Genomic DNA, 27,996 nt, shown 5'->3' with positions numbered 1-27,996 from the left:
TTGCTGTGGGTTCATATTATCTCCTGTTGAAATGCAAACCTCCCTCTCTTTACTCTGGATGCAACAAGTGGAAAAGATGAGTCACTATGACACATCCAGCAGAGGGCGCCATTGCACCCCAAAACGTTTTTGATGCTCAAAATGAATCTACTTCAGCATTTCAAAAAATGCTACATTTTGTATTTTTGGTTCCATGTTACGTTTTTCTTGTCCGTTTTATTTCATTTCAAAGTTTGGGATGAGGGTCAGTGAGCACAAACAATTGATTTTAAAAGAAGCTAAATAGTAATTATTACCTGTACATATTTGGCAGTTTATCCATTGAAACACAAACATATTTCACAGCAGTTGTGATTTATTTAAGTGCACAAACAGCTGCTTCAGTTTCTTAAAAAAAAAATCTTAAAAAAAAAAAAAAAAAGACACTCATTTTCTAGTTTCAAAAAAGATTTCCAGAGTGAAACGTTGAAGAGCAGTCGACTTCGGGCCTCCGTTAAAACTTCACACGACGTGAATGAGAGTTAAAAAGTGAGGCTGGGTGGGCGGAGAGCCGGCCAGGCTCACAGCCCCATCACAGAGGGAAACACTGCAGAACCTGTGGGAGGAAAACGACACGTCCCGTCAGCGTCTGCCGGAACTCTTCATTCAGAACTCATCCAAACACAGAACCAGCGCAGCCACGGCCGAGTCGCTCTAATGTCGTACTTTTTGGGCTACCTTGACCATCTCCGGCGTCCGAGTCGGGAACTTTCCAGTCCAGCTGGCGGCCTTTTTCGTAGAGTCCCTTCAGGACCTTCCTGACTTCGTCGCTGCTGCCCCCTCGACTCAGCTCCAGGTACTTCCTGTACAGCTGCAGGGCGGTGCGCGCGTCCTCGATGCTGTCGTGGGTTTCCCCCTGAATGTTGAGGTCTGGGAGCAGAATGAGGGACAAAATCAGTCTGGTCCCTGCAGCGAAGGCTGAACCCCATTAAATAGAATAAGACTTCAGAGGAATTTAATATTTTTCTGAAAGTTTTACTTTTTTACGTAGACTTACCCAAAAAGTACCAGGCAAGAAACCTGAGGGAGATCATCCTCTTGCGAGGGAGATGAAACAGGTAGACCGTGTCAATGACTTGATCTTTCAGGACCTTTAAAAAAAAAAAAAAAAAAAAATTAAGATGACTTTTCATCTTCAGCTTGTTTTAAACTGTGCTCGACAAACAGGATCAACATCAGCTGAGAAATCAGACATGCCAATAAATTAATGACACGGAAGTCCTTCTGTAGGCCGTGACCGACGAAGCGAACTCCCGTGTCGATGAGGAAGCGCAGCTTCAGGTAGGTGGACTTCAGGGTGGTCAGATGCTTGGAGGAAATTTTGGCATCCAGGTCTCCCGGTTTGATGCCGGAATATTGAGTCAGATAGTCGACCACCTGGAGGAAGACCCAGACACTCAGGTTATTCACACATTCACTCAGCAATAGAACACACTTCTACCACTCGAGTTAACGTTTGCTTTGCAGGTTTTATCGTTACTATAAAACACTTATCTCCTTTTCCCGGCTGTTTAAAACCTGAACAAACAGAGGAGGTGCAATCCATGACCACAGCAAGAGCACAATAAAACACATAAAGCAGAGTTCAATGACCTGAGCGGGAAATGAGGCACTGACCAACTCAGAACTTTACAGAAAACTGTAAACTGGACCTCGCAACAGTTTTTTGCGCCGTCTTCCTCTAATGTGACGTCTATTATGGACCTGTGTTGAAGTGTTGCAGTTTAAATCCCCAGCATCAGACACACGGTTTCCACTCTGACCTGCTCCTGAGTGGAGATGTAGTCGTCGATGAAGGGGACGCCCTCGTTGGGGCCTTGCCCCCTCACGCAGGTGATCCTGGCCACAGACATCTGGCTGGGCTTGATGGTCGACTTGGTGCCGTCGCTGCGCAGCTCCGCCTCCTCCTGCAGGCCGCCGGGTCAAACACCGCAGCGACAAGGTGAGCAATGAGCGTTTTATGAGCATTTTCTCCCTTTCAAGTATTGAAACACAGTATTGAGCCACAGCCTCGCTAACCTTTTTACAAGGTCACAGTGTGGATTATATGCCTGTAAATCTGCAGCAGAGCTTATTCTTTTCATGTTCCACGGCCTCACCTGATTGAGAGTCACGAACTCGGCATCCAGCCCCACCAGGTCACCGGCTTGCGGCATCTCGCTGACCATGAGGGGGATGAAGGTGGCGTGACTCTTCCTCTGCTTCCGAGCCAGCGAGGCCTCGGTCAGCAGCACGCTGGCGTCGATGGGATTCTTAACTGAGACGAACATCGAGGCAAATGAAGACTGAACGACTGAATATCCAAGACACGGGTGAAACATTCAGGTTGGATGTGGTGGAACTCACTGCGCAGGTCGTATTTGGAGTGGTAGTTTCTCTTGGCGTAATACAAGATGGCGGGAACTTTCCAGCTCACGTCAAACTGTGCGGCTTCAGTCTGCAAAGACAAGATAACTTCAAATGGCTGAACACCTTCAGTATGTGTACAAGAACTGGGGAAAGAAAAAAAACACTGACCTTGTCAATAGGTTCAATTAAAAAGTCATTGAAGAGGTACCACTGCTGGTGTGTGACTCCCTGAAACACACACACACATATGTCATTTTGAAAGTGAGAATGAACATGACCTCTGATTCACACAGGCTTGACCTTCAACCTTTTTTTAAAAACTTCTTACATTCCGAAATCATTCTTCACTTCACTAGATTCAGCTGTGTCCTCATGCATGTGGCAGGGTAAGAGACCTCGGATTAATAAAGTTTTACTCCAGAGACCTAAAAAAGGTGGTGGTATGGGGTTACCGGATTTTCGCCGTTACTACTGGGCCACCAACATTCGGTGTGTTGCATTCTGGAATCGCTTTTATCTCTAACTCGACAGTCCCAATTGGACATCCCTGGAATTAAATTCATGCCGCGATCTGTCCCTACCCACGCTCTTAGGTGTACCACTTGACTGTACAATACTGAAATCACTAAATAATCCAGTGGTACGCCACTCCCTTCGAGTGTGGATCCAGTTTAGGAGAGCCTTTGGGCATCAAGCCTTTTCCTTTCTGAGTCCAATTGCCTCCAATCATCATTTCACTCCTCGCTCCGATTCAACTTTTCGCAATTGGCATGAGAAAGGTATCAAATCATTTGCGAGCATGTTTCAGGATGGCCACTTTGTTTCCTTTAGTCAACTGACTGAAAAATATAATCTTCCCAAAACACACTTCTTTCGGTATTTACAGGTGAGACAGTATGTTCGCGCAAACCTGCCTACTTTTTCCCTCAACACCTATTGCGAAACCTATCGATACCTTTCTATCTTTTGACCCACTTTCTAGGGGCGCTCTCTCCAAGCTCTACAGTATTATTGCAACGCAGAAACACCCACAGCTCGAAAGGATTAGGGTGGCCTGGGAACAGGATCTAGGACACGTTTCTGATAATCAATGGGAATCAATTCTTTCATCAATACAATAAATCCTCCATCTGTGCCAGACTCTGCTTACTCCAATTCAAGGTGGTTCACAGAGCCCACATGTCCAAGACCAAACTATCCAACATCTATCCTGATACATCTCCCATCTGTGACAAATGCAATCAGGGTGATGCCACCCTACTACATATGTATAGGCTATGCCCTAAATTGCAAATATTTTGGCATGATGTATTTCATACTTTATCTACGATACCAAAAAAGAATTTAACTCTTAGCCCTACTCTTGCCCTGCTTGGTGCTACTGGTGGAAATAACCCTCATCTGACTCCATCAGAACTCCGTATGGTTGCTTTTGCCTTGCTTTTGGCCAGACGTGCAATTCTACTGAGGTGGAAAGGTGCTGCCCTGCCCACACTTAACCAGTGGCGTCAGGATGTAATGTCCTGTCTAACACTTGAGATGCTGCGTTTCTCTGTGAATGGCTCGAGGAAGGGTTTTTTTTTTTTTTTTTTTTTTTTTTTAATTCTCTTTATTGAGGTTTGTGGACCGAAACAATACAAAATAGAATCCCACCTCACACATTTTTTTTTGTTGTCTTCCACAACTGAACACATAAGAACACACAGCAGGCATCAGACAGAAAACAAATAAATAGATTACTGAATATAAAAATAATCATAAAATAATTAAATAATTAAATAAATAAAAGCACAAACAAAAACTCCAACAGTTCACCCCTCTACACCACCAGCTTCAGTACGTCTCAGACTGACCAGAACATCATTGACCCATCAGAACAGGGTCCAGTCCAAGACATGTCCACGATGTCCACATTGTCCAGAATGGGTCGCCATATCTTAACAAATCCTTCAAAATTGTCATGAAGCGTGTAGGTCAGCTTTTCCAGAGGGAGTATTCTCAGAACCTCCTTGTACCAATCCTCCACTGTAGGGCTGTCCTTCGATACCCAGAGTTTAAGGATTGTCTTTCTTGCTACATACAAGAGAATTTCAGTCAGTTTAGCATTATGTTTGTCCCGAGCATTGTCCACTTTTGCTGCCAGAATATACTGAGATGGGGTGAGTTCCAAGACATATCCCAACAAAGTAGCAACTTCTTCCTTCACTTCAGACCAGAAATTTTGTATTTTACAGCATTTCCAAACCATGTGTGTGTATGTACCAATTTCTGAACAACATTTAATACAATTTGGAGAGCCAAGGCCAAATCTGCTCCTCAGCAGTGGTGTACAATGGAGTCTGTGTAATATTTTGAATCGTCTTTCTGTATTACAGCTCAGAATCCTATGTGTGTTTTTTATAATTGAAGTCCACACCTTCTCTTCTATTTGTTCCCCTATATCGTTCTGCCACTGCTTTCTAATATGGTCAGTAGAATAGTTAAAATCTAAGCCAAAGGTTTTGTAAATATGAGAAATAAATCTTTTTGGTATGGGTTGTATAAGAAGGTCTTCCAAAAATGTATTTTGAGCATGTCTGTTTTTAGGTATATAGTGTCTTATTTGTAAATAGCGGAAAAAGTGAGACTGTAGTAAAGAATATTTGCTTTTCAGGGCTTCAAATGACTCCACTGCACCTCCCTCATAGAGTTTGACAAGCCGGTCCAAGCCCTTTTCATGCCAAAATTTGTATACAGCATCATGACATGATGGAACAAAATCTGGGTTCTTCCATATCGGGGCCAGGAGAGAAAAATGATTTTTAAATCCAAAACAGCTCATCATCTTGTTCCATGTGTTCAATGTGTTTCTGACAATGAAATTGTTTTGAACCTCCAATTTTACTTTCTTGTAGGTTATAAAAGGGCAGTCTTTTAGTGTTAGGAGGCCACAGTTCCAAGACTCCATGTCAATCCATGTATTTGTAGGTTCCGGATTCACCCATTCATATATATAGCGCATTTGTGCAGCCCAGTAATAAAGCCGTACATTAGGGACTCCCAGCCCCCCTTGATCCTTAGCTCTCTGAAGTTTGGTAATTTTCATTCTTGCCTTTTTTCCCTGCCAAATGAATTGTGCAAACATTTTATCCAGATTTGCAAACCAGCTGTTAGGGATGGAATTTGGCAACATTTGCAGCGGGTACATCAACCTAGGTAATATATTCATTTTCAGCACACTGATCCTGCCCAACCAAGAAACCGGCAAACTTCTCCATCTATCCAAATCATCCTTGATACGTGTTACAATTGGTCGTAGGTTTAATTTGATCAGTTTTTTGAGGGAAGGACTAACTTTTATTCCTAAATAGGTAATCTCCTTGGGTGACCAATAGAAAGGGAAGCCACTAGGTGGTGCAGATCCTGCCATAGCACCAACAGGCATCGCTTCCGTTTTTGACAAGTTCACTTTAAAACCTGATACATATCCAAATTGCTGTAGACATTCCAGCACATGTGGGATAGTGGTGTCAATCTCAACTAGATACAGAAGTACGTCATCTGCATAAAGCGATATTTTATGTTCTGTGCCTTCTATATTAAATCCCTTAATCTCTGAGGAAGTTCTAATAAGCTCTGCCAATGGCTCAATAGCCAGTGCAAACAAGAGGGGACTCAAGGGGCATCCTTGGCGGGTTCCACGCTCCAGTGAGAAAGAATTTGAGCAGTAGAGGTTTGTGATAACAGCTGCTTTAGGGGATAGATAGAACAATTTTACCCAACCAATGAACCCCGTGCCAATTTTGAATTTTTCCATAGTGTAGAATAGGAATGACCGTTCTACTCAGTCAAATGCTTTTAATGAATCGAGAGACATCACCACCCAACAGTGTCAACGGACATTTGTACTCCTCCAGGTCTGTTCCTACTTTAGTCCAAAATGAAGAGGATGGTGGACTCGGGGCGTATATATTCATCATAGTAATCTCCACACCATAAACTGTACCATGAACAATAATATATCTGCCATCCGGGTCCTTCTTGCATGCTTTAAGTGCAAATGGGGTAGCCTTGTGTATCAGAATAGCAACTCCTCTGCTATTAGAGGAGAATGAAGAGAAGTAAACCTGGCCCACCCAATCTCGCTTAAGTTTTATATGCTCTTTGCCGACTAAATGTGTTTCTTGTAAAAAAGCTATCTGTATCTTTTCTTTCTTGAGAAAGCTTAGGATCTTTTTGCGCTTTATGGGGTGATGGATCCCTTTCACATTAAAAGTGCAGAATTTAAAGGGGCTGTATCATGCTTTTTTAGCTAGTCCAAACCCTAGAAATGGCATTAACATGGTAATAGTTTATTTTTGGCGCTAAGGAAAAGTCATTTTGTGTGAAATAAAAGATTTTCTGGGGCTAATTCTGAAACCCGGAAGAGAAAACGCTCCGTTTCACTGAAAATCCCGCCTCTCCCCCTGTGGACTTTGACTTCAACCAATCAGTGCTTCAAAACAAATACACTAGCTCGCTTTAGCTCTTTAGCTCTAGCTTCTCCACACGCAAAAACGTCTTTTCCTGTGAGAAACTCACCAAGCGCAGACCCTTCAGACTCTTGCTCTTGCTTGACTGTTGCTTTCAGACGATGGTCAAAGTTTATCCTCGAAATCGGAGTTACAAAAAGCAGCAACGCTGATTGCCGAGGGCCTGCGGGAGGGGGGCCTCAGGGGAGCCATCTTCACAGTGTGACGTGAACATGGGAAACAGAGCGTTTTCACGGGTGCGGGAGGGGCTGCCTCTCTGAGCAGCACAAACACTAGTAAAGCTCAAACACGCAGGCACGATGGAAAAAAATGCTTTGGGGGTGTTTTAGGTGAGTACATAACTATATAACAAGGTTAAAACATACAAAAAGTGAATTTTGCATGATACAGCCCCTTTAATATTATTCATACTTGACATATCTCATTTTTCTCCTCTGTCCCATGATCATGTCCAGTTCAGATGAATGTTTTTTGATGGTGATGGGGTGCAAATAACAAAACTGAAATACCCTTAACAGAGACAACAGAAAACTTAAACTTACACATACCTGCTTTAACCCAAACATACTTATGGGGCTCATGTGAAACCACATACTTCGTAACATTTCTTCCTCCTTCTTTAACTCCAACACTAAAATCAGTAGGATGAACTAGAGTTTCCCAGACCGTCTGGAAAAATACCTTCAGAGATAATATGCTTCAACTGTACTTGACCCCACGAAATAAAAAAAAGAAATTGTACATCTTACATGTAATAGATAATAATAACTCTTTTCAAAGGGGGTATATGTCCCCAAAACATAGGGCATAGCCTCTAATAATCAGGCCAATGTCTTCAGCATTTCCTCAATATCAAACATGTCACCAACTTGAACGACAAATATACATAACGTTGCTGTACTCATGTCCATAAATGTCCTTTCCGCTGTACTTATAAACTGAGCACACAAACCAAACTGCATGCGTGCTCCAGCACTTGCACGTGTCCATTATGCGTGGTCTTTGCGCATCTCCTGAACATACCTCTGTGCCTCTGCCGCCGTTTTGAAGAGCTGGACCTTGTTGTCATGAGTGACGCGCAGCACAGCAGGAAACAACATCCTGTAGGAAATCCCCAGTGCCTTCTTTGCTTCCAGGAATTCTTGTCGCTTTTTTTCCACCGTAGGTGAAAAGTCCTCAAACAAGTGTATGCGATTCCCGGAGGCAGAGATCTCCCCCATGTTCTGTGCGCTCTGCATGATCAGCTGTTTATCCATGTAGTTATGGAGACGGATGTAAACAATCCTAGGTCTCTCTGATCCTGTCCGGAGCTGCGCTGGGCTGCGGTGACATCTGTCCATCTTGATCCGGTCGTTTTTCACTTTAAGATTCAGAATCTTTGGTATCCATGTCTCGAAGAATTCTTTGGCGTTGTCACCCTCTGTACACTCTGGCAGGTTGACGATTTTTATGTTGTTACGTCTGGACCTGTTTTCTTGGTCTTCTAGCCTCTGGATGGTCTCTGTCAGGCGTGCCTAGATGCTGTATCTTCCGTGTCAGAGATTCTTTGTTCCGCGTCCTCCACTCTTTTCTCCAGAACTTTCACGTTCTCGCACACAGATCTTACCGACTTGGCTATTTGGTCAAGTTTAGCGTCCAGAACGGAGCTCAGTTTAGCTGAGCTCCGTTCTGGAGCTGGTTTGACAGCATTAATCTATCTCTGAAATGTTCAAAGTTACATTGGGCCCGGGAGCTCTGTTCAGACGATCCTCCTCTTTCCGCATCACGTGACTCCCCCCGAAGAAGGGGTTTTAATGAGACATGGGAACTTTTCTCACCTACTTTCATAATATACAAACTAATTCATGATTGGTTTAACCCTTGACGTGAAGTGTGGTTTGGCTCTGAATGGTATTTCGTAATAGACACTTCTTGGTAGTGTGCCTTATCTGTTGTTAGCTCTTTCTACACCGTTGAGTGGGAGGATTGGAAAGGGCTGACGTACGTATGTTTTTTTTTTTTTTTTGTTTTCTACATGAGTACATTATTTGTGAAAATATTGAAGGTTACTATGCAACCCTGTCCTCTACTTATTTTTCCCTTTTTTTTTCCTTTTCTCTCATTTTGAGTTCTGTCATTGTGTCTATGTGTCTGTTTTTCTTTTTCTCTTTTTTCTTAGTGATAAAAGATCAATAAAAATATTTGAACATAAAAACTTCTCACCTCTTTTCGCTGATGGTAGGTCTCTCCCACTTTGATGTGAGCCACCAGGTTTCCACCCGTGCGAGCGTCCAGGATGTGAGGGACGGTGACCACGAGGTCATAGAGGGCGGCGCCCTCCGCCTCTTCAGAGGCACTCAGCTGGTCACAAACGTAACTTATTATTTACAAGTGAATTTTAAAACTAAAGAGGTAAGAGTTTTAAGCTGCTGCAGTTGTTTTTGAATCAAAGAGGCAGCGTCTCGGCTGTCACTCTCACTACTGCTTGACCACGCAGCCTTACTGCCGATTGGCACGCTCACCTCCTCTCCTTCGGGCCAGCTGCTGATCTCCAGTCCCTGACTTTTGCTGATGGACATCTTCATTGTGAGTGGGATCCACACGTGTCGCAGGTCTTCTGCCCGGGTGTCAAAGGTGAAGCCCTCCATACTGCAGATCTCCTCCCCACTGCACACAGATGTAATGAGTTCACTTACAGACAGAAATGTGGTTACTGTGATTAGTAGAAATCAGTTTTAGAAAGTGGGATCTTACTCCAGGCACCATTCATTGGGCAATGGTGGCGGTTCTTTCGGTTTGGTAGGCTCCATTGCCTCTTTCTGCATGGCCTTGCTAAAAGCGTACTGTGGAAAAAAAAACAACTACATCAAATCATGAGAAAAAGCAATGATTCCTAATTTAATGTTTCCACTGTATTTTAAATATGTGAAGAAATACAAGCGCCCCTTACCTCTGCCTGCACTTTCCAGAATTCAGCCTCTTTAGCACTGTTGACCTCGCAGTTGATGACCAGCACGTCTGGTAAACACCTGATGTTTCGCGTCTGCACCTAGAGCGTCACACAGAAACATCCCCAGACTGTCGGATCATTTCTTACATGGCCTGGTGTTACGTTTGGATGAAAGCTGGAACTCACTGTGGGCTGATATTTCTCACAGTTTTCACACCAGGCCTGAGTGCTCTGCTCCAGGCAGATGCTCTTCTTTAGGATCTCAGCAAAGTCGTACTCCTTCACAGTTTTTTCTGATGGGAAAATCAACACGTTATCAACAGACGTCTCTCACTGATCCTCTGCTGATCCAGCTCTGGCAGTGTCAACAGCTTCAGGAGCACATCAGACTCGCCTTGGGAGTTTTGTTCCGGGTAGTGCATGGTGAAGAGCAACGTGAGGGAAGAGCGCACCGTTTCCTTTCCACAGCGGCACAAACTGCTGTTCTCAACTTCACAGCCAAACAGCTTTCCGATGGCCGACTCGCCAGAGGAGCCCAGCGAGCTGCACCGGACACAGAAACCGCAGACGTCAGCTCCCGACTTTAACTCAGAGCTCTGAGGAAGCCGCAGGCGGCGCTCCCACCTGCTGCTGGCTCCTCTGTAGGCCTGCGGACCCTCCTGCTCCTGCGTCTCCTGGTGCAGCTGAGTCAGGATGAAGCGGTTCCAGCTTTGGATTAAGCGGCCCAGTCTGGCCTTCCCCGTCTGCTCGTCTGAGTCTGCGAGGATCAGGCCCAGCGCCGAGGCTTCGGGGATGGTGCGGAACGCTCGAAGGAAGTTACTGGCCTGGGAGGAGGGAGCCAGAAGACGATAAGTGAAAGTGAGACACATGCTGTACAGTGCAGTTACGCCTCAATGAGACTGATAAGGATCCACTTACTGTTATTCAATTCAAACGTAATAAAGATCTACCTGACAGGGATCTCCTCGTGACAGGTCCAGCATGTGGAAGAGGAAGCCGAGCTCGCACGCCAGACAAAACTCCTTCTGGCACAAATGATTCTGCACGAGGCATCGGATTGGCTCCAGGAAATACAAAACCTGTACACGGAGGAAAACATTAAAAAGAAATCAGTAGCAACAGATGAAGTTTCACCGAAAAGCTGTCGAGCTCCTCACCTGGATCATGCAGTTGCAGTAGGCGTTGGGGATGTGAGGCTCCAGGCCAGCAAACAGCGTCCTGTTGTAGTGCTTGAAGTCAAAGTCCTCCAGTCCCAGTTTGGAGTATTTAATTGTGACCTGGTCCAAAGAAAAAGTATATTTATTACAAATGTTTCATATTTGTTTTATCAAACAACTGCAGCCAATGGGAAAACTCCAAAATCAACTCCATGTTCTGGCCTAAAAGGAAGGGAGGAGCCATACCAGCATAGTGAATGTAAGAAAAAAAAGATCAAGTGTAACCTTTCTGAACTTCTTGGGGACCATGTAGAGGTGTGGCTCTTCATCACGGCCAATCGGCGATTCAGGGACCTGATTATAGTTATCATATTCAAGCTCTACATCTTTGATCTTGTAAGGAACCTGAAACAGAAATCACAATCAGATGTCATCAAAATTTACAGATAAAACTGACACATTTCAAAGAGAAAACGTGAAACTTTGAATCATTCTATGAATCTACAAAAACACTGACGTGTTTGACTGTTTTATCGTCTACTTGAAGTGGTGTCAGTGTGTTGTGGTGTTGAACCTGCCTGGTTTCGAGGACGAGTTCGAGGGTTCGCGGCATAGCCGATGAATCCAACAGTCTTCATCGTGCGCAGGATTTCTGGATCGACAGGAGGAGCTCGTCTGTTTAAAGACACACGATTTAGATTTACAGGCGGCCTCTCATACTGAGAAATGTTTCCAATATTGAGCCATCAAGATACAACGATGACAGCAGCAGCACAAAAAAAAAAGAGTTCACTGAAGATAACGGTACTAAAACATCTTTAATTACTCTATAAAGTAAGCATGACAACAGAAACATTTGTCATGAGCAACATCAGAAAAAAAAAACCTGTGTCCAGTAACAAAACACACACTACTGCATTACCGGGGGCTGGGAGTGACCAGGGCGGTGGGCCAGTCCGACAGCAGCGGCTCCGTGCTGGTCAGCGGCGTGGGGATGAGCGACAGCGGCAGCAGGTCGTGATTCCAGTCCAGCTGGGGCAGCGTGTCCACGAGGCAGGGCAGGGCGAAGTCCGTCTCCCGAGAGTAGTCGTTAAACGACACCTCCGGAGCGTCGGACCACAGGTGCACGCATCCCCCCGAATCCCCAAAGGCCAGGGCTTGCTTGCTGGACGACACGTCGAAACTCATGAGCAGCTGCCCCACTGTGTTGACGTGGAAGATGTCCGCCACGTTGGCGAGTCCGGTGGGCTCACAGAACTGACACTGACCTGGAGGAGGGAGATCACATCAAAGCCATATGTCTTTATCTATCATTTATCTACTCTTTTGTCAATGTTGTGAATACCTGTCTGCGAGATGATGGCCAGGCGCGACGTGTACGTGGGAATGAAACGCAGGAAGAGGGGGTCGACGTGCACCTGCAGCGGCGTGACGGCTCGCATCATGCGGAGGTCGTACACCATCAGGAAACGGTCACAGGCCAAACCGTTGAGTCCGCGGCTGGAAAACCCGCAGGCGGCCAGAAGGTTCCCGTGAACGTCGAAGTCCGACAGGCTGCCGGAGAAGGCGTCAAACTCGTGCTCCATTTTGAAGCTGCGCAGGTCCCGAAGGGTCACCTGGGATTGGCAGAGGGCGATTGTGACAGGTAAATGAAACAGCCAAACGTCTTTCATTAACCGTCACTGATCAGGTCAATAATACCTTGCCGGAAGTGTGGCCGCAGAAGAAGAAACGACTAGTTTGACGCATGATTGCAACTCCAGGCACCTCAACAGTGAACTGTCAGGGAGAAACACAGTCGACAGGTCTTAATAAATATGGTCTCATGCACAAATCTATGATAGACGCCCAGAATAAGACAACAGATAGTCCAGTATCTTACTTTTTGTGTTTCTTGAACTGTATTTAAGTCCATCTCAACCACATAGTTTTGTAATCCACCCATGAGTAAAGTATTGTTGTCAGTCATGAGGAGACTATGCATATCAGCACCTTCATCCATCCTGAAATAAACACAAAGACAAACTTTAATCTAGAAATTTAAAGATGAAGCGGATAAATTAAAAAGGGCTCAAAGTTGCAGAATGTCTCAGGTAGGGATGGGTACCTTTCACATCTGAATCGATACGATACCGATACTCGGTACCTGCGAATCGATACCAGTATTTTTCGGTACCTGTTTTCGATACTTTTTTTTTGGGGGGGGGGGATATGCATTTGGTAATTAAAGTTATTTTGTATATTTAAAAAAATAGTCAAAACTTCGGAATTTTCAACATTTATGCTTCAATAACATCAACTGAAATAACTCCAACATAGAACTTGAGAAAAATGTGTGTGGGGATAAAGTAAAAAATTTAAATAAATAACAATAATAAGTAACACAATAAAAATAGACTCAAAATAAATAGCTGTATGAAATGTTTCACATTAGCAGCACCAGGCACCTCTACAGTAAACAAACACTCAAAGGTATGGACTCTATGCACAACTTCAGGAGGCTCCTTGTTTCCTGCCTTTCATGATAGGACGAGCTGATTAATGCAGGTGTGTCTGACCTCTGGAACAGCTTCAGACACACCTGCATTAATCAGCTCATCCTATCATGAAAGACAGGAAACAAGGAGCGTCCTGAAGTTCAGGAAGTGGCTGAGTTGTGCATAGAGCCTATACTGGAGGATCAGAATTGTATGGTTCCAACTCGTGATTGGGCAGTCATAATGCCAATCAAACGCCACGTGGGACCGCTTTTGCGTGATGACATATCATGTCGAGTCGCCGCCTCGATTGCGCGCTCTTGTTTCGAGCCGCGCATGCGCAGAGCATTGTTTAGGAAGTGACATGCAACGGGAGCGACCATCGCAGAAGCACAAGCGGCTTGTCCCTCCCGCGAACAACTCCGAACAGGGGCGGGGTGGCCATCGGGAGGTTTCCCAAACGGCCGGTGTGTGTCCCCCCCCCCCCCCCCCCCCCCCGCCTGCTCTCACGGCCCGTGTGCGTGTCCGCTCTCCCGGTATATTATATATTTGCTCCCGGTCTGCGAGTCAAAACACTCCGAAGATTTTGGACCCACGCAACCGCGTCCTCCGCTCTTGCCGATGTGTAATGTCAAGGTGCGTTCAGGGTCAAAAAAAAAAAAAAAAAAAAAAGGTGCGTTCAGGTACCGAAATGTGGTACCGACGGATTTCCCGTGAATCGATACTCGGTACTTCAGCGGGAATTCGGTCGGTACCAAAAAATTACCGAAATTCGGTACCCATCCCTAGTCTCAGGTCAATATCTGCACAAAGATTCAGCAATCCAATCCAGTACTTACGGATAGTCAAACATGACGAGACCCCCGCGAGTGAAGCATTTCAGATTGCACTTAGAGAGAAACAGCACGCCCGTTTCCAAACTCTGAATATGTCGAATGTCATCTGTTGAATGTACTTGGAAAGAAGAGTAGCGGCCCATTGTTGGTCCAAAAAAGGAGGTCACATGACCCTGTGGAAAGAAAATAAAAGGTTAAGACTGAATGACAGCTGTAATGTGTTCCAGTGTTAAACTGAGGGAAACTAGCAGCATATGAGGGCTCTTACTCTATGGTTTCCCATCCACAGCATTTCCTCTTGCACGTCAAAATGCGTGGCGGTAACTGGAATGCCGACTTCTGAAACCACGCTGTGCAGCTCAGAAAACATGCCCTCCATGAGGTGCACGGGCTCGGGGACGGGCACGGCCAGCCCCTCTGGGTCCAACTCCACAGCCTGCAGCAGGGTGGGGTTGAGGTGTGGGTCCATGGAGGGCTCCAGCCCCGCGTCCAGAGTCCCGTGAAGACTGGGTGAGTACTCCCCCATTCCGGCATCGAGCCCGTCAAAATTCATCTTGGGTATGGCTAAATAAATCTGCAGGGGAAGAAAAAAAACCTAAACATCAGCCAACACTGAAGGGCTTTTTCTTTAATGCAAGCTTTTCCAGGAATATCATCTCTATAGTAAATGGTTAAGTTGAGGGATTTGTAAAGGCAGGCAAGCTTGCTTCTCAATGTTGTTGATGCATATTCTCATTTCTCCAGATAGGAAGCATCTCAGGCCACACAGTGGAGCAGTGGTTAGTGCTTTCTCATTCAAATGCTGGACTGCATGTTCTCGCCATGTGGGCATTTGTCTCCTTTCAGTACTTGTTTCACTCCTTATCCAAGTGGCTTGGTGAAATGGTTTTTTTTTTTTTAATTATTTTCTTAATCTTTCTAATCCATTCACAGATTTGCAAATGATGAAAACACAAAAGGAAGGACTTTTATCGATGTAGATTCAGATCCGAAACTTATGAAGGTTAAAAACTTGAGATGAAAATTCCAGCTCTCACACAGGTCCCTGCAGTGATTTAGAATTATCTTACTTTTAAACGTAAAGTGAAGAGTTAAACAATAATGTTGTTCTCAAAAATTTCACACTCACAATTCGCCTTTAGTTACGTTGTGAAAGTTTCAAACTGAAAGATTCAAACAAACCGGAATAGCCTCTGAAGCTAACGCTGAAGGTAACAGAAAATAAAAATGTAAAAAACAGAAAAACGTATATGAAGCATTCATCTAATAACACTGAAACCCACAGAGCTTCATCTCAACCACAGCAGGGTTGAAATTATTGCCAGTGTGATTATTGCAGACAGCTGACGGATATCGCTAGCTCCTTTAGCCCGACAAAACCGCAGTGTTTCCGGCTAAATTGAGCAGATTAAACACTTCTAAAAGCACTTTTCATGTAGGAGGGATTTCAGTGTTTCGTTTCAACCGAAATACATTGTTTCAAAAGGTTTCCCAGACCTGCTGCTGGACTTCTTCGCCGTACAGGAGTCCATGCTCACCCCATTCACAACAATAACAGTTATTTATGAACTCTTCCGGGGCATGGTGTGTTCAATGTAGCTGGGATACCACAGTTGTCTCTATCAGCGCTTCATCAAACCATCACAAGCACGTGCTTTTAGTCCGAAGTTTTACATAATAAATGAGTACAGTTTCCAAAAAATGTGTATTTTGTTTACTCGTTTTGGAAATGATTTCACATGTGTGAAAAACTGCAAAATCCAATCACCGAATGAGTGAAATAAGTAACTGAGTGACTTTCCCTATAGTCTCTGAACGCACCGTGAGCTTCGTTTGTTTTGGGACCACAAAATTCCTGAAAAAAAAATGTAATCATTAAAAAATGTGGAGATTTTCTTTTTTTTTTCAACTTATACACATGCTTTATATTTTACATCTTATTACACTGAATGCACTTACTTTTAGTTTAGCGTAGCTAAACAAAAGCAAACACAATTCATACTGGGGAAGTGAGTTTTATGATAGTTCCATATTGTCATCCAAATTTTCAAATTAGTTTCCTCTTACTGACCACAATTCCATTTGACAGTGACAATACACTCGTTGTCTTCATTTGGCACATGATCCAATGCAATAAAATACATCAGCAATATAGCATACATCATAAATTCTGCTTCACAGATGTCTAGAATTAGGTGTGTATATTTTTGATGTTACAGTTCGCAGTGATATTTAAACAGAATGTAACAATTTAATACATATTTAATGGCGTGGCCAAAAATAAAAATACTTCATAAAATATTTCAGCAAATTCCAACCCCTCAAAGAGCAAAATTATAGTGAAATTATAAGTTATACTACAATGGCTATTGAAAAATACTTTAGCATATAGTAAATATAAGAGGTCGTTTACAAATCTGCCCATGGAAACACTTTCAAACTAATCCCTCCTCGTGTTGAATGGGCAAAAATGTACATGAGCAAAAGAGGAAAAAATAATAATAATAACATTCATCTTCTATAATGCTTTATCCAGGTGTCATCACAGGGTGCCAGAGCCAATCCCAGATGATGGGTGAAGTAGAGTACTCCTTGGACTGGTCACTAGTCCATCACAGAGCAAACACAGAGATACTATCAGTCACACATCCTCGCATTCCAAAACCAGACTAAAACAGCAAATAATGATACATTTTATTTTCTAAGAATTCTGAATAAAATGGGAAATCATTACTTGAAACATAAACCATTGTGTGGTATGCAGCCTGAGGGACTGATGGGGGCTCAGGGTCTTATGAGACGTGTGAGGGGCTAACCCTTCAAACAACAGCCCCTAGAGTTAAATTTATCATGAGTTTTGATCCATCCTATTTTGATTTTATGAACTGAAACACTAATTTGTCATTTCTTTTTCCACTTTCTGACTTTCTGACCTTTTTAAATGAAGATGGCGATGGATGGCTTTATGTCATATGTGAGTTAAGACTGACTGCACTGAATTAGTCACTTCCACCAAAAGAACACTTAACATCAATGGGAAAGATAAGGGAAGTATAACACTGTGCCTCCCGTTACCATCTTAGACCTCACAAAGCACTCTATGTTTTCTTTTCAGCTGAAATGCAAAGGGTTTTCTCTGGTAGAGAAGAGGGGCAGATTGCCGACACACGTGGAAAGTTTGTCCAGTGAGACAGTTCAGCTTATTATCACCGCCCTGAAATGTAAAGGTTATTCTCACTTCCCCGATGTGACGTGAAACCTGATCAGCTCACGTTTGACCATGTGCTGTGCATAGCATTAAATTGAATAATAGTGTTCACAGTTTGAAACTTTACTCATTATTTACATATGCTTCAGCGAAAAAAAATATATTATCTTTACAGTGGAAAGTGTTGCGAGGTCTAGATCGATAATAAACCTGTGAAGTCATCAGAAGATCCCGCTCCTCTATCCTACTTTCACTTCATTCACCTGTCATTACCTCATAAAATATGGTAATTCAGACCGCGCGCGTGTGTGTGTGTGTGTGTGTGCTGCCCATTCACTCATTCAGTTCTTCCTGTTTGCACTCAGCATGAACTCACCTGAGGCAGGAAAACCCTCAGCTGAGTCACTGCGGTGTGACCCACATCCAAAACCACTTAAAAAGCATCAGCCCGGACACTCACAGCATCCCTCTGCTCACAGCAGGACACACGCGCGCACACACACACACACACACACGCACACCAAACCCTCGCCATGAATGTGTCTCTGACAGCGTTTGCAGCTCTTCTTCTGCTGTTTCTCACGGCTGCACGCGCCGCTCCAGCCGGCGGAGGGACGCAGCGTGCGTGCGCGGATGTGCGCGTCAGCTCTGTGATTCTCAACCAAGTTGCCAAAGCTGCTGTGGAGGTGCGTACAACGACTGATATATGGCAATGAACTATTTAGACATTAATGTTCATACGATTTTGGCAATTGCCTCTAAGTTTTGAAACCCAATCTGATTTATTTTTCTTAGTATATGATTTGGAATATTATACAAGACAGCAAAAAAAAAAAAAAAAGTTTTTCTCTTTTACACAATATGTTAAGTGATGTTTTTCCACCCAAATGCAGGAACACCGTGGATCTAAAGATTTTGGAGAGTTCAACACCTCACTTGTTTGGATGGAGGCAAAAGACACGTGTGACCCCGACTCTCTCAAAAACAAGTCTCTGGTAAGACCAGCATTTCAATACCAGTTTTCCTGCCACATTACTTAGTGTGGCAGATACTGAGTGTAGAAAACTGTAAATGCCAGTTCATCAGTGAATTCTTGAAGTCTTATTTACAATTTCTTTCGTCAGCCATGCCTTGGGAAGATGCTCAGTGTCCTTTCGAGGTACATCTCAGAAGTGGAGAGAGTTTCTTCATTCCAGAGCTGCATGGCGTTCGGCAGCGAGGCGAAGCCAGCTCTGCACAAACTGCACAAAGACATCAGCACCTGTGTGAATTCAATCAGGGATTGGAGGCAGGACGAGGTGAGCACCTTTTTTCCTTTTCCTGAAAGGAGTTATTAATCGTTCCAGTGCCTAATAATGATGTGGTGTTTCTTGATTTCAACACAGGAGTCTCACACCAGTGAAGAGGAGTCAAAGCCCATCGCCAACTGGGAGAAGGAGCCACTGTGCCACTACATCATGGACAGGCTCTTCTCCTTCTCCATCCTCGTTGCCCGCGTCTTTGCTGTTGGAGATCCAACGCTACACTCCAGCTCAGCGACAAAATGCATGTGAAAGTGTCTGTGTTGACTTGGAGATGGTGATTTTTATGATCACATTGATCAAAACATGTAGTGCAGTTTTCAGTTACTGATGATGCTTTTACTACAGTGTTTCAGTTTCTTTCTGTCACATATGCACAAAATATTTCCAGAGGGATTATTTTTTATTTATTAAAATCATATTTATTTGTTGTTATTTATGTGAACCAGTGTAAGTTTAATACATATCAAATAAAAAAAAAATTGAATTATACTGAAAGGCTCTGTGTGCTGCATTTTCAAAAAAACAACAATATCATGGATTTCGAAGAAACAAACAGCAACATTGAGGAAATTTAGAAAGTTACCTGAACTTTGGAACTTTATGTTTACATGAATGAATTCAATTCATAACAAAAATGTAATTAAACAAAAAGGAAGTCGTGCTTTCCTGAAACATCCCTTCGGAGATCCACAACTTCCTGCATATTTCCTCTCAGTCAGCATGTTTGATCACAGCTGAGTGGAGTCATACTCAGCGGTGATGTAATGTTAGTTCAGCTGCCATTCACAGCAAGAAGCAGGAAGTTGTCACGTTTGAAAAGGAAGGGGAAGAAGGAGTGAGCTAAGCGCAAAGGTACAGGATTACTCAACAAGGAAGTCTCTTCTGCATTGATTTGATAGAATGTTCTCAGCCGTCCATCATGTCGTGCCCACAGTCATCACCTCGGAAGGCAGAAAGTCCACAGTTTATGCTGCAAATCAGTGATTCAGCACCTGAGTGAATGTAGGTTTTATCTTCCTCTGTGTAAAAGATAAGGGCACAAGTCAATCAAATGAGAAGAACAAGTGAATGCACATATAAATAACACACACGGACATGCAAGACTAATATCAAAGTAGCATGACAGATTATCTATGTAATGTTATGTAATGTGCTATTTAGGAAAAAGTGAGAAAACTGATACCTGAATAAAATACATGGCACACGCTACGAAAAGAGTTAAACCTTTTTGCGAACAGGCTGCGTAGCGCAAATGCTGCAATAAGGTTTCTTTGTGATGTTTTGATATCCTTTGGAGTTCTGAGTCAGCAAAAATACTGAAAATGTCTCAGATGATACATGTGCTGAAACTATGGGAGCTGCAATCATTTTTAAACTGTTAATGAAGTGATAAATATCTTCAAAGTTTGACCTACTTATACACGGCTGAAAGTCAGGGGATCGCCAACGACTTTTGAACTTATTCTCTGGGAAATTAGTAGTAGTACTAAACAACTGTTCTCTGGAAGAATGGAAATTCTGCACCAGGGAGCACAATAGATTCAGATTAGATGAGGATTTTTTTTTTATTTGTCATACAAGTATGGCAGCGGAATGTAGTGACGGCAAAATAGGCAAAAAATGTATAAAATACTAAAGAAAAACACAAAAAGGTAAACAGGCAAAATTGAAGGTCACAGAATTCACACAGTTCAAAATACAGCATGTGTGCAAAAGTGAGGAAGTGCGTGTAGCTATTGATCTAGTACCAAATGATTTACCATTTAAATGTTACAAAATGAATTGATGCCCAAAACAGCTCAATTATATTGAGTTTATAAAAGTTCTGGAGGTCCTGCCAGACAAACTAAGATGTCTACTCTCTGCAGTGTTTCCTGGGAGTAGTGGCTCAACGACTGAAGGCCAAGCTTCTCAGTTTATCACAAAAACTGATTCCTGCCTAAACTCAGCTCAGCAGCTTGTTTCTATGATTTTGGTCTTTCGATCAGGAACCAGACTTTACTATCTTTCTACTCAGCGATGCAGCCTTGAGTAGAAACATGAAGCTGTACATAACTGAATATTACAAATAACTTTAACGTTTACATTTTAAATTATGAATGTGACGCCTTGACTGCAGACATTATAAAAGCATGTTTCTGTCTAACTTTGTGGTGTGTGGCTCCCAGAGTTTTTTTTTTTTTTTTTTTACCCCAGCTTCGTTCTTCAAAAGAAATCTTATGAAATGGCACTTTGGGTCAGGACTTTTCAAAGCAGCAGATTTCTTGATTTGAAGAGTTTTCACATGATAAGACCACATTAGTGGGAATGGCCCAGAGCAGCCATCAAAGGCCCTTTATATTGAAGGATTTTGCCAGTAAAGCTCTGTGGTTAAACGACGGGCTCACAGAAACGTTTCGATAGCAATGGCATGCTAGGGCACAGAGGAACCACAGATAACAGACCATGGACACAACCACATGACTTGTCTGTACATACACATAACAACTAAATATCAAGAGACACATCCTTAAGTGTTCACCACTTCTGCTTTCAAAACACTTTTGGACTAACCACTTTAGACTGACATGTGAGTTGTGGGGTTGGTCTGGATTTGTATGGTTTTGTAACTGATGAATGTTTAATGTACCAGTTGTATGGGGAAGATACCATAATCATACTGTGACATATTTATTGATTAAGCGCTTTCCCACAAACATGGTTGAAAACAAAGTGCTGTATATGAAGAGTGCAATTTAAAACATAGACTATAAAACAAAATAACAGATGAAACAATAAAATACAACCAAAAAACACTAAAAAAAAAACCCCACAAAAAACATATATACAAAAGAACACATTTAAACAAGTGACAGCAAATAAATTCAGGTCAATGTCTCATACTGGATTGAAAAGCAGGGTGGACCAAGACCATTTAAGGATTTCAAAAGAAATGAAAGCAGTTTAGAATGAACTCGAAAAGCACAGGCAGTATGTGAAGTGAAGCCAGAATATGAGTTATATTCTCTATCCGAGATCCAGTTCAAAGATTTGCAACGGAAGAAAAAGCTGGACCTCACTACACTGTCATCCACACTGGTAAAGGTGGACTTTAAATGCTGAGCAAAGGGACCCAGATCAATAGGGAGGCACTCACAGGAACCAAGCATCACTTCAGTCTTTTAATCATTAAAAAAAAAAAAAAAAAAAGTGCCAGTCAGGATTTAATGTCAATTAGACATTCAAGTGATGCGTGTAAGAGAGTAGGCATTCTCCTGTTTCAGCAGCACGACTTGGCAGTCGTCAGCGTAACAATGAAAGGACATACTGCGCTTTCCAAGGGAAAGTGAATAAAGGGAGAATAGAACGATCCCAAACACTGAACCATGTAGAAATTAAAAACAAAAAACAAAACAAGACAAAACAGCAGAGTGGAGAAGGATGCAGAATCCAAAATATTTAGGAATATGGTTCTATCTGACAGATAGGACCACAACTATATAATAATAAAATGTTTGTGGTCCACAGAATCAAAGGCACCTATGAAGGGTTTTGAAACGCAACTCGAAGATATCCACGACAATTTGCTCATCCAGAAATGATTTATGTGAGTAAAAACAACCTTTTCCATGATTTTTGAAAGAAATGACATCTTGGATTTGGATCTATAATTGGCCGGCATAGACAAATCAAGATCAGGTTTCTTAATGAATGGAGGAGGAATGAAACCATGATCTGAACTCCTCTGACACGTGATTAGGTCTCAGAGCTATTTCTGTTATGCGGAGTAATAATTTATCAATAGAAAAGCGTTGAAGATACTGAGTTTCTTCAAAGTGTAAATACAGCTTGTGGATTATCTGCATGGAATGATCAGTAATGTTCCAGCACAGAAAGGGTGTGAGAGACCGAAAATGACACAAAATGATCACAAAATAAAGACAAATACAAAAATATCACAGGAAAGACACAAAAAATGACCAATGAGAGACACAAAACTGCCTGAGATCAACCGAGAACACACAGCATGAAAAACACAAGCACAACAAAGTGGCCACATAGAAATAAGAAACACAAATTTATTATAAGGAGACAGAATGTAAAATAGCAATGGACAACAAAATTTTGAAAAAGACATAAAAAACCAGCACTACAAGTGACAAAATGGGAAAAAAAGACACAAATAGAAAAAACCCTCATAAAAAAACATGAAAAGGTTCATATGAAGACACAGCAGATTCAAACAACCACGGATAAACAAAAAGTATTCACAACAGAAACCTTACAAAATCATGACAGATACCATGTGGATGTTGGTGAAAAGAGAACAAAACAACAGCAAAGAGATGAGGAGTAAGGACAACAGTCTAGTTTTAATTACTTATCTATTCGTACTTTTGTGGATTGGGATGGAGACTGGGCCTGGCAGTGGTGGAGTGTCTGATAGGACTGGCATTTCTCACCGCAGTTTGCATGCTCTCCCTATTGTGTATGTTTTTCCCCCCACCGTCCATAAACATGCCTGAATAGTCCATATGTATCTGAGTCTGTTTGACCTTTGATGGACAGGTGACTTTTTCAGTGTGCACTCCGTCTTCACCACCAGGCCCATACACTTGGGGGAAAAAAAACTATAAAATAACAAAAAAGATGGGGATTTTTGAATGTATTTTTTTTCTTTTGTGTGTGTGTGTGTGTGTGTGTGTGTGTGTGTGTGTGTGTGTGTCTTTTCAATATCACACCTTATCCAGTGTAAATGCAAATCCTGAGAGTCAAATAAAAGTGTGTGAAAGCAGGTGAAAGTTGAAGTGAAACCTCTGTAAAGTTGCATAATGTCGGGCTGGCTTTTCTGGCAGCTACAAGGGAATTAACAGCGAGCTTTAAACTGTGCTTCGTCTTGATTGGTGTGGCCGTGACGGGAATTTCTTGGAGGATTGCAGCTCTTGACTGAAACTGGGCCACTTTTTCCGGCTCACCTGCAGCTGCTCGCTGGCGTGCACAGCTGCAGCAGAAAAACCAGCCCCAGAAACACCACGAGGGCGGGGTTAAAGAGAAAAGAAACAGGAATTTCCTGGTGAGCTACGACAACACAGGAAGGTAAAGTTTACTCTGATGAAAAGTGATGTTTTATACCTTCGCATGCCTCCCGGGCCGGGTTCATTAGTCGCAGGTTAACAGGGGCGTTGACCCCGCCAGCCTCAGTCTGTCTTCCGCATTGGAATTAAAGCCACTTTAAAGTGACGTTAGCCCGTCAACCTGTAGATAGCGGCTAGCTAGCTACCGAGTGTCCTGTTACCTGTCGTTAACTCCTAACACACTGACTCCTGTGTGGGCAGTTGCGATTAAGCAGTCGTTTATTGCTGTGATGTTCACGCGGCTTGTTCGCAGCTTGTTTTTTTCCGCTTTGTTTTGTTTGGTTTAGAATGAAAGTTGCTGCTAGTTTAATTAGCAGGGTGATGTAGGGACGGGAAGCGCGTGCTTTACTGTACAGCGTAACCCCGGCGGGTGGAGTGGACCACGTAACCGAGAACGCATTGAATTTGGGGGGGGGGGGGGGGGGGGGGGGGGGGGGGCGGGGGGAGACGACAATCAGTGTTAATAAATTATCACGAATTGAAATAAAGGAAATGAAATATGATCACATTTAGACAATATAGGACAATTGTTCAATGGGAATGCATATAAGTGAAATTCCAGAACAGCCTCACCATCCAGTCTAACACAGCAGAGAATGACAGCTACTTCACAAGATGACAAATGGAGGTGAAACGCAAAAGAAAGGATGGGGGATTCAGAGAAAAAATTAACTTTGTAGAACTACAGAATTTCTGGTATAATCAAGGTTTGCATGTATTTAAACATTCCCGGATGCTCATGTGGAAGATGGCACAAAATAAACTACCAATTTAGTGTGTTTGCATTCATGAATGTTGATCAGTGAAACATGCCTGGTGATTTACATCAGGGTTTCCCAACCCTGGTCCTCGGGGAACACTGTCCTGCCTGTTTTGGATGTTTCCTGATTTACATGACCAGCTCGTCATCAAGCTCTGCAGAAGCCTGATAACAATCCTGATCATTTGAATCAGGTGTGTTGGAAGAGGGAAACATCCAAAACATGCAGGATAGTGTTCCCCGAGGACCAGGGTTAGGAAACCCTGATTTACAATATCTGGAAACATTTGCAACGTTTATGATTGTGTCTCACACAATGGGAAAGGAGATGCCATTTCATCACTTGTCTTACCATGACTTCATTATTTGTTCTGATTCTGGGATCTGTTCTGTGTTCTAGATCTGTTTCTTCTGAGATCTGTTGTGTTGTATCCCTTCTTCGGTCAATTTCTCTGTAATAGGTTGTGTGTGTGTTTTCATTTTATTCTCTATTTAGCCAAGCTGATTTATTTGCTGTTAGGTATAGATGTCCAACTCCTTGGTGTTGCACTTCTTGTTGTGCAATAATGCATGCAAAACTTTGATTTAAATTCTCCACATTGCACATGATATCACATCACTCTCGGACCTTTAATTGATCACACAGAACTGACAGTGCATACAATTTAGATCACTTTGTGATTGTATCATCCTCTTGAACATTCCGATATGATGACATTGTGACACATAACGCAGCCATCAGCATCGACGCCTGTGGACTTGACCTGGTTGTACTCCCTTTTATGAAATTCAGTGTGTCAAGTCATGAACGTAATTCTGATAAGAACCTGCAGTCATCAGCAGCCTTTAAACACAGCTTGTGGAAATGTAGATGTACTTGTGAAACACAGCACAAATGCCTCTGGTAAAAATCAGTATTAGTATTACAGAGTGCTTGAGTGCATTTCCATCTCGTTCAGCCGGTCCATTCATGCTCTCCTCTCTTCCAGATGAATGTGGGCGTAGCTCACAGCGAGGTGAACCCCAACACGCGGGTGATGAACAGCAGAGGGATCTGGCTCACCTACCTGCTGCTCACAGTGGTGCTGCACATCGTCCTGCTCAGCATCCCTTTCTTCACCGTGCCGCTCGTCTGGACGCTGACCAACGTCATCCACAACATGGTCTGTGGCGCGCCTCTGCTTTCAGACACCACAGATTTCAGACTGGTTATTTTCTGTAACTTTTTACATAGAAGAAACAGTGCCATCAGAAGTAGCCGTGTGAGAGCATTTTTGTGTGTTCTATTAATTTAACCAATTAAATAATCATTCACAATCATTGGTTGAACTTAAGCGATTAAAAAACGTGAGGACATTCACCGATTTGACATTCAAGAAAGAGGAAACTCCAGTTCCTCTCAAAAGTTATACATTGTGTTTAATGTAAATAAAAGCATATGAAATTATTTTTAAATCTCACAATGTCATTTTTTTTAATTCAGAAAACAATGTCGGGAAACATGTCGCATGTTGAAATTGAGATGTTTCATGGAACAAAATCCATCAAACTTTTATTCTGTTAGAAATAACAGATGGGTTTGATCAGATTTCCAAATCCATGCATTCTACTTACCTTTAAATTGCAGAATAACACAACCAGAATTGCAGTTTTATTTCAGATTCGGTTTCATAATACATGAATGTGTGTTTATTCCTGGCATTAAGTGGTTATCTTTATTTGGGGATTTTGCAGGCTGTCTGTCTGGGTTTGTGCTATTAAGTTTAGTATTTGTTGATATTAATGACTCAATAAGTTACTGATTAACTGTGTGAACGTGTTTGTCTTTGTGTGTGTGTGTGTGTGTGTGTGTGTGTGTGTGTGTGTGTGTGTGTGGTGTGGTGTCCCCCCTGCAGGTCATGTACCTGTTTCTGCACACAGTGAAGGGGACGCCCTTTGAAACGCCAGACCAGGGCAAAGCCCGTCTGCTCACGCACTGGGAACAGATGGACTACGGTGTCCAGTTCACATCGTCACGTAAATTCCTCACCATCTCGCCCATCGTACTGTGAGTCCCTTTTGTTTCACGGCTTTTGCTTTCGTTTCGGCGGCCGCTCAGCGTCCGTGTGGTTGGAGCAGCGGCTTGATGAAGTGAGCGCGTTGGTGGCGAAACTCATGCAAATCTTCAGCGAGACCTTCTGTCTGTTTTGTGAATCATGTGCAGTTCAAATAGTGATCGAGTCACCGAAAATCTGTAGTGATGATGGTCGACTATTGGATTAACATTTTAGGACACAATCAACAATCCTTTAGTAATATTTTTTTTTTAAATCTAAAAACCTGGATGTAACAATCCAGTGTTTTAAATAACACATTTTATTGGTGGTATAGAGGTTAGACTTTTGAGCTCTTAGCCTGACTTTTAGGCTTGTAAACTCCTTGATAAAATGTCAGCTGAACACTGATGAGTAAACTACTTAGAGCTTCTAAATCTCAGTCCATCCTGATGCCCTCGTCTCTTTTTGCAGGTACATTCTCGCCAGTTTCTACACAAAATACGACCCCACGCATTTCGTCATCAACACATGCTCCCTCCTCAGCGTCCTCCTTCCAAAGCTGCCTCAGTTTCACGGAGTACGGATATTTGGGATCAACAAATACTGAAGGAACTGAGCGGAATACTGGATTTTAAAGACCAACCTGGACTCTTAGTTTTTCTGTTTTCTGCTGAACTGTTTTATTTTCAAGGTTGATGAGATGGAAATCAATTTGTTCTCCCTGCACGGACTCAGTGGACACTCATGTCGAAGTTACTCCTCCAGCTGCGTTTCGCAGCCTGGAAAAGGTGAACGCACTGCTGCTGTTACGGCAAAGTAAATGTCTTCTTTACTATTGTTCCTGATGTAAAAACCAGACGATTAGTTCTCGTTTTGGAGAAAAAGCAACTGCAACGTTTAATTATTCTCTCCGACATAATTTTCTTTGTTACAAACTGCACTGGCTGCAAGTCTGCAAAGCTGATTTTCTTGCTTTTTCTCTTAATTTACTATGAAGGAATTACATGCAGCATGCAACAACACTGCAATAAACCCCTGTCACGATCCATGTCTGATTCAGAAGCTTTGTGTCAAGCTCGTCATTCCTCTTTGGCATAGAAACTGGTTAAAGGAGGCTTTCAGGATTGAACTTGATGACACATGATAGTTTTCAGGCTGCGGGGAAGTCCACACACTTTACATGAAGCCACCATGAGGCGGCTATCACAATGTCTGCTTCACGCTCAAATATTCAAGGGATTCTCCCGCCTTCCCACAGCCGTGTATGTGGCGCCGT

At 42.8% G+C, this 27,996-nt stretch overlaps 2 protein-coding genes across 3 annotated transcripts; one reads left to right on the top strand and one right to left on the bottom strand.

The window, feature by feature from the left end:
- Positions 1-219: 219 nt before the first annotated feature.
- Positions 220-15,871, bottom strand: pan2 (poly(A) specific ribonuclease subunit PAN2). Of its 2 annotated transcripts, none has more exons than XM_030118342.1 (26): positions 15,796-15,871; positions 14,567-14,872; positions 14,302-14,471; positions 12,868-12,988; positions 12,687-12,764; positions 12,331-12,601; positions 11,908-12,253; positions 11,564-11,660; positions 11,271-11,390; positions 10,986-11,105; positions 10,779-10,907; positions 10,453-10,652; positions 10,223-10,371; positions 10,015-10,121; positions 9,829-9,927; positions 9,633-9,721; positions 9,401-9,545; positions 9,102-9,239; positions 2,557-2,616; positions 2,386-2,476; positions 2,139-2,296; positions 1,803-1,946; positions 1,237-1,416; positions 1,037-1,130; positions 706-909; positions 220-595 (listed from the first exon to the last, which is right to left on the bottom strand). In XM_030118342.1, the coding sequence occupies exons 2-26, from the start codon at positions 14,849-14,851 to the stop codon at positions 561-563; spliced, it is 3,630 nt and encodes a 1,209-aa protein (XP_029974202.1). In that variant the 5' UTR covers positions 14,852-14,872; positions 15,796-15,871; the 3' UTR covers positions 220-560. The 2 variants fall into 2 exon arrangements, with proteins under 2 accessions (XP_029974202.1, XP_029974203.1); XM_030118343.1 differs by having other exon boundaries at positions 718-909.
- On the top strand, positions 14,080-27,764 carry ormdl2 (ORMDL sphingolipid biosynthesis regulator 2). The gene is made up of 5 exons (XM_030118345.1): positions 14,080-14,085; positions 23,869-23,886; positions 25,674-25,847; positions 26,580-26,731; positions 27,192-27,764. Exons 3-5 carry the CDS (start codon positions 25,674-25,676, stop codon positions 27,325-27,327), a joined length of 462 nt encoding a protein of 153 aa, XP_029974205.1. The 5' UTR covers positions 14,080-14,085; positions 23,869-23,886; the 3' UTR covers positions 27,328-27,764.
- Positions 27,765-27,996: the final 232 nt, after the last annotated feature.

This window comes from Salarias fasciatus, chromosome 20, assembly GCF_902148845.1.
Source record: "Salarias fasciatus chromosome 20, fSalaFa1.1, whole genome shotgun sequence".
Taxonomy (NCBI): domain Eukaryota; kingdom Metazoa; phylum Chordata; class Actinopteri; order Blenniiformes; family Blenniidae; genus Salarias; species Salarias fasciatus.
This window is presented reverse-complemented; position numbering and strand designations above follow the sequence as displayed.

What these genes read in the sequence shown, in the direction of transcription:
- pan2 (XM_030118342.1), bottom strand. Translation starts at nt 14,851, where the DNA reads ATGAATTTTGACGGGCTCGATGCCGGAATGGGGGAGTACTCACCCAGT. An exon ending in GGCCATCATCTCGCAGACAG is followed by an intron (nt 12,254 to 12,330) that starts GTATTCACAACA and finishes TCCCTCCTCCAG; the next exon opens with GTCAGTGTCAGTTCTGTGAG. An exon ending in CACGAGGAGATCCCTGTCAG is followed by an intron (nt 10,653 to 10,778) that starts GTAGATCTTTAT and finishes CCCTCCTCCCAG; the next exon opens with GCCAGTAACTTCCTTCGAGC.
- ormdl2 (XM_030118345.1), top strand. Translation starts at nt 25,674, where the DNA reads ATGAATGTGGGCGTAGCTCACAGCGAGGTGAACCCCAACACGCGGGTG. An exon ending in CCAACGTCATCCACAACATG is followed by an intron (nt 25,848 to 26,579) that starts GTCTGTGGCGCG and finishes TCCCCCCTGCAG; the next exon opens with GTCATGTACCTGTTTCTGCA. An exon ending in ACCATCTCGCCCATCGTACT is followed by an intron (nt 26,732 to 27,191) that starts GTGAGTCCCTTT and finishes CTCTTTTTGCAG; the next exon opens with GTACATTCTCGCCAGTTTCT.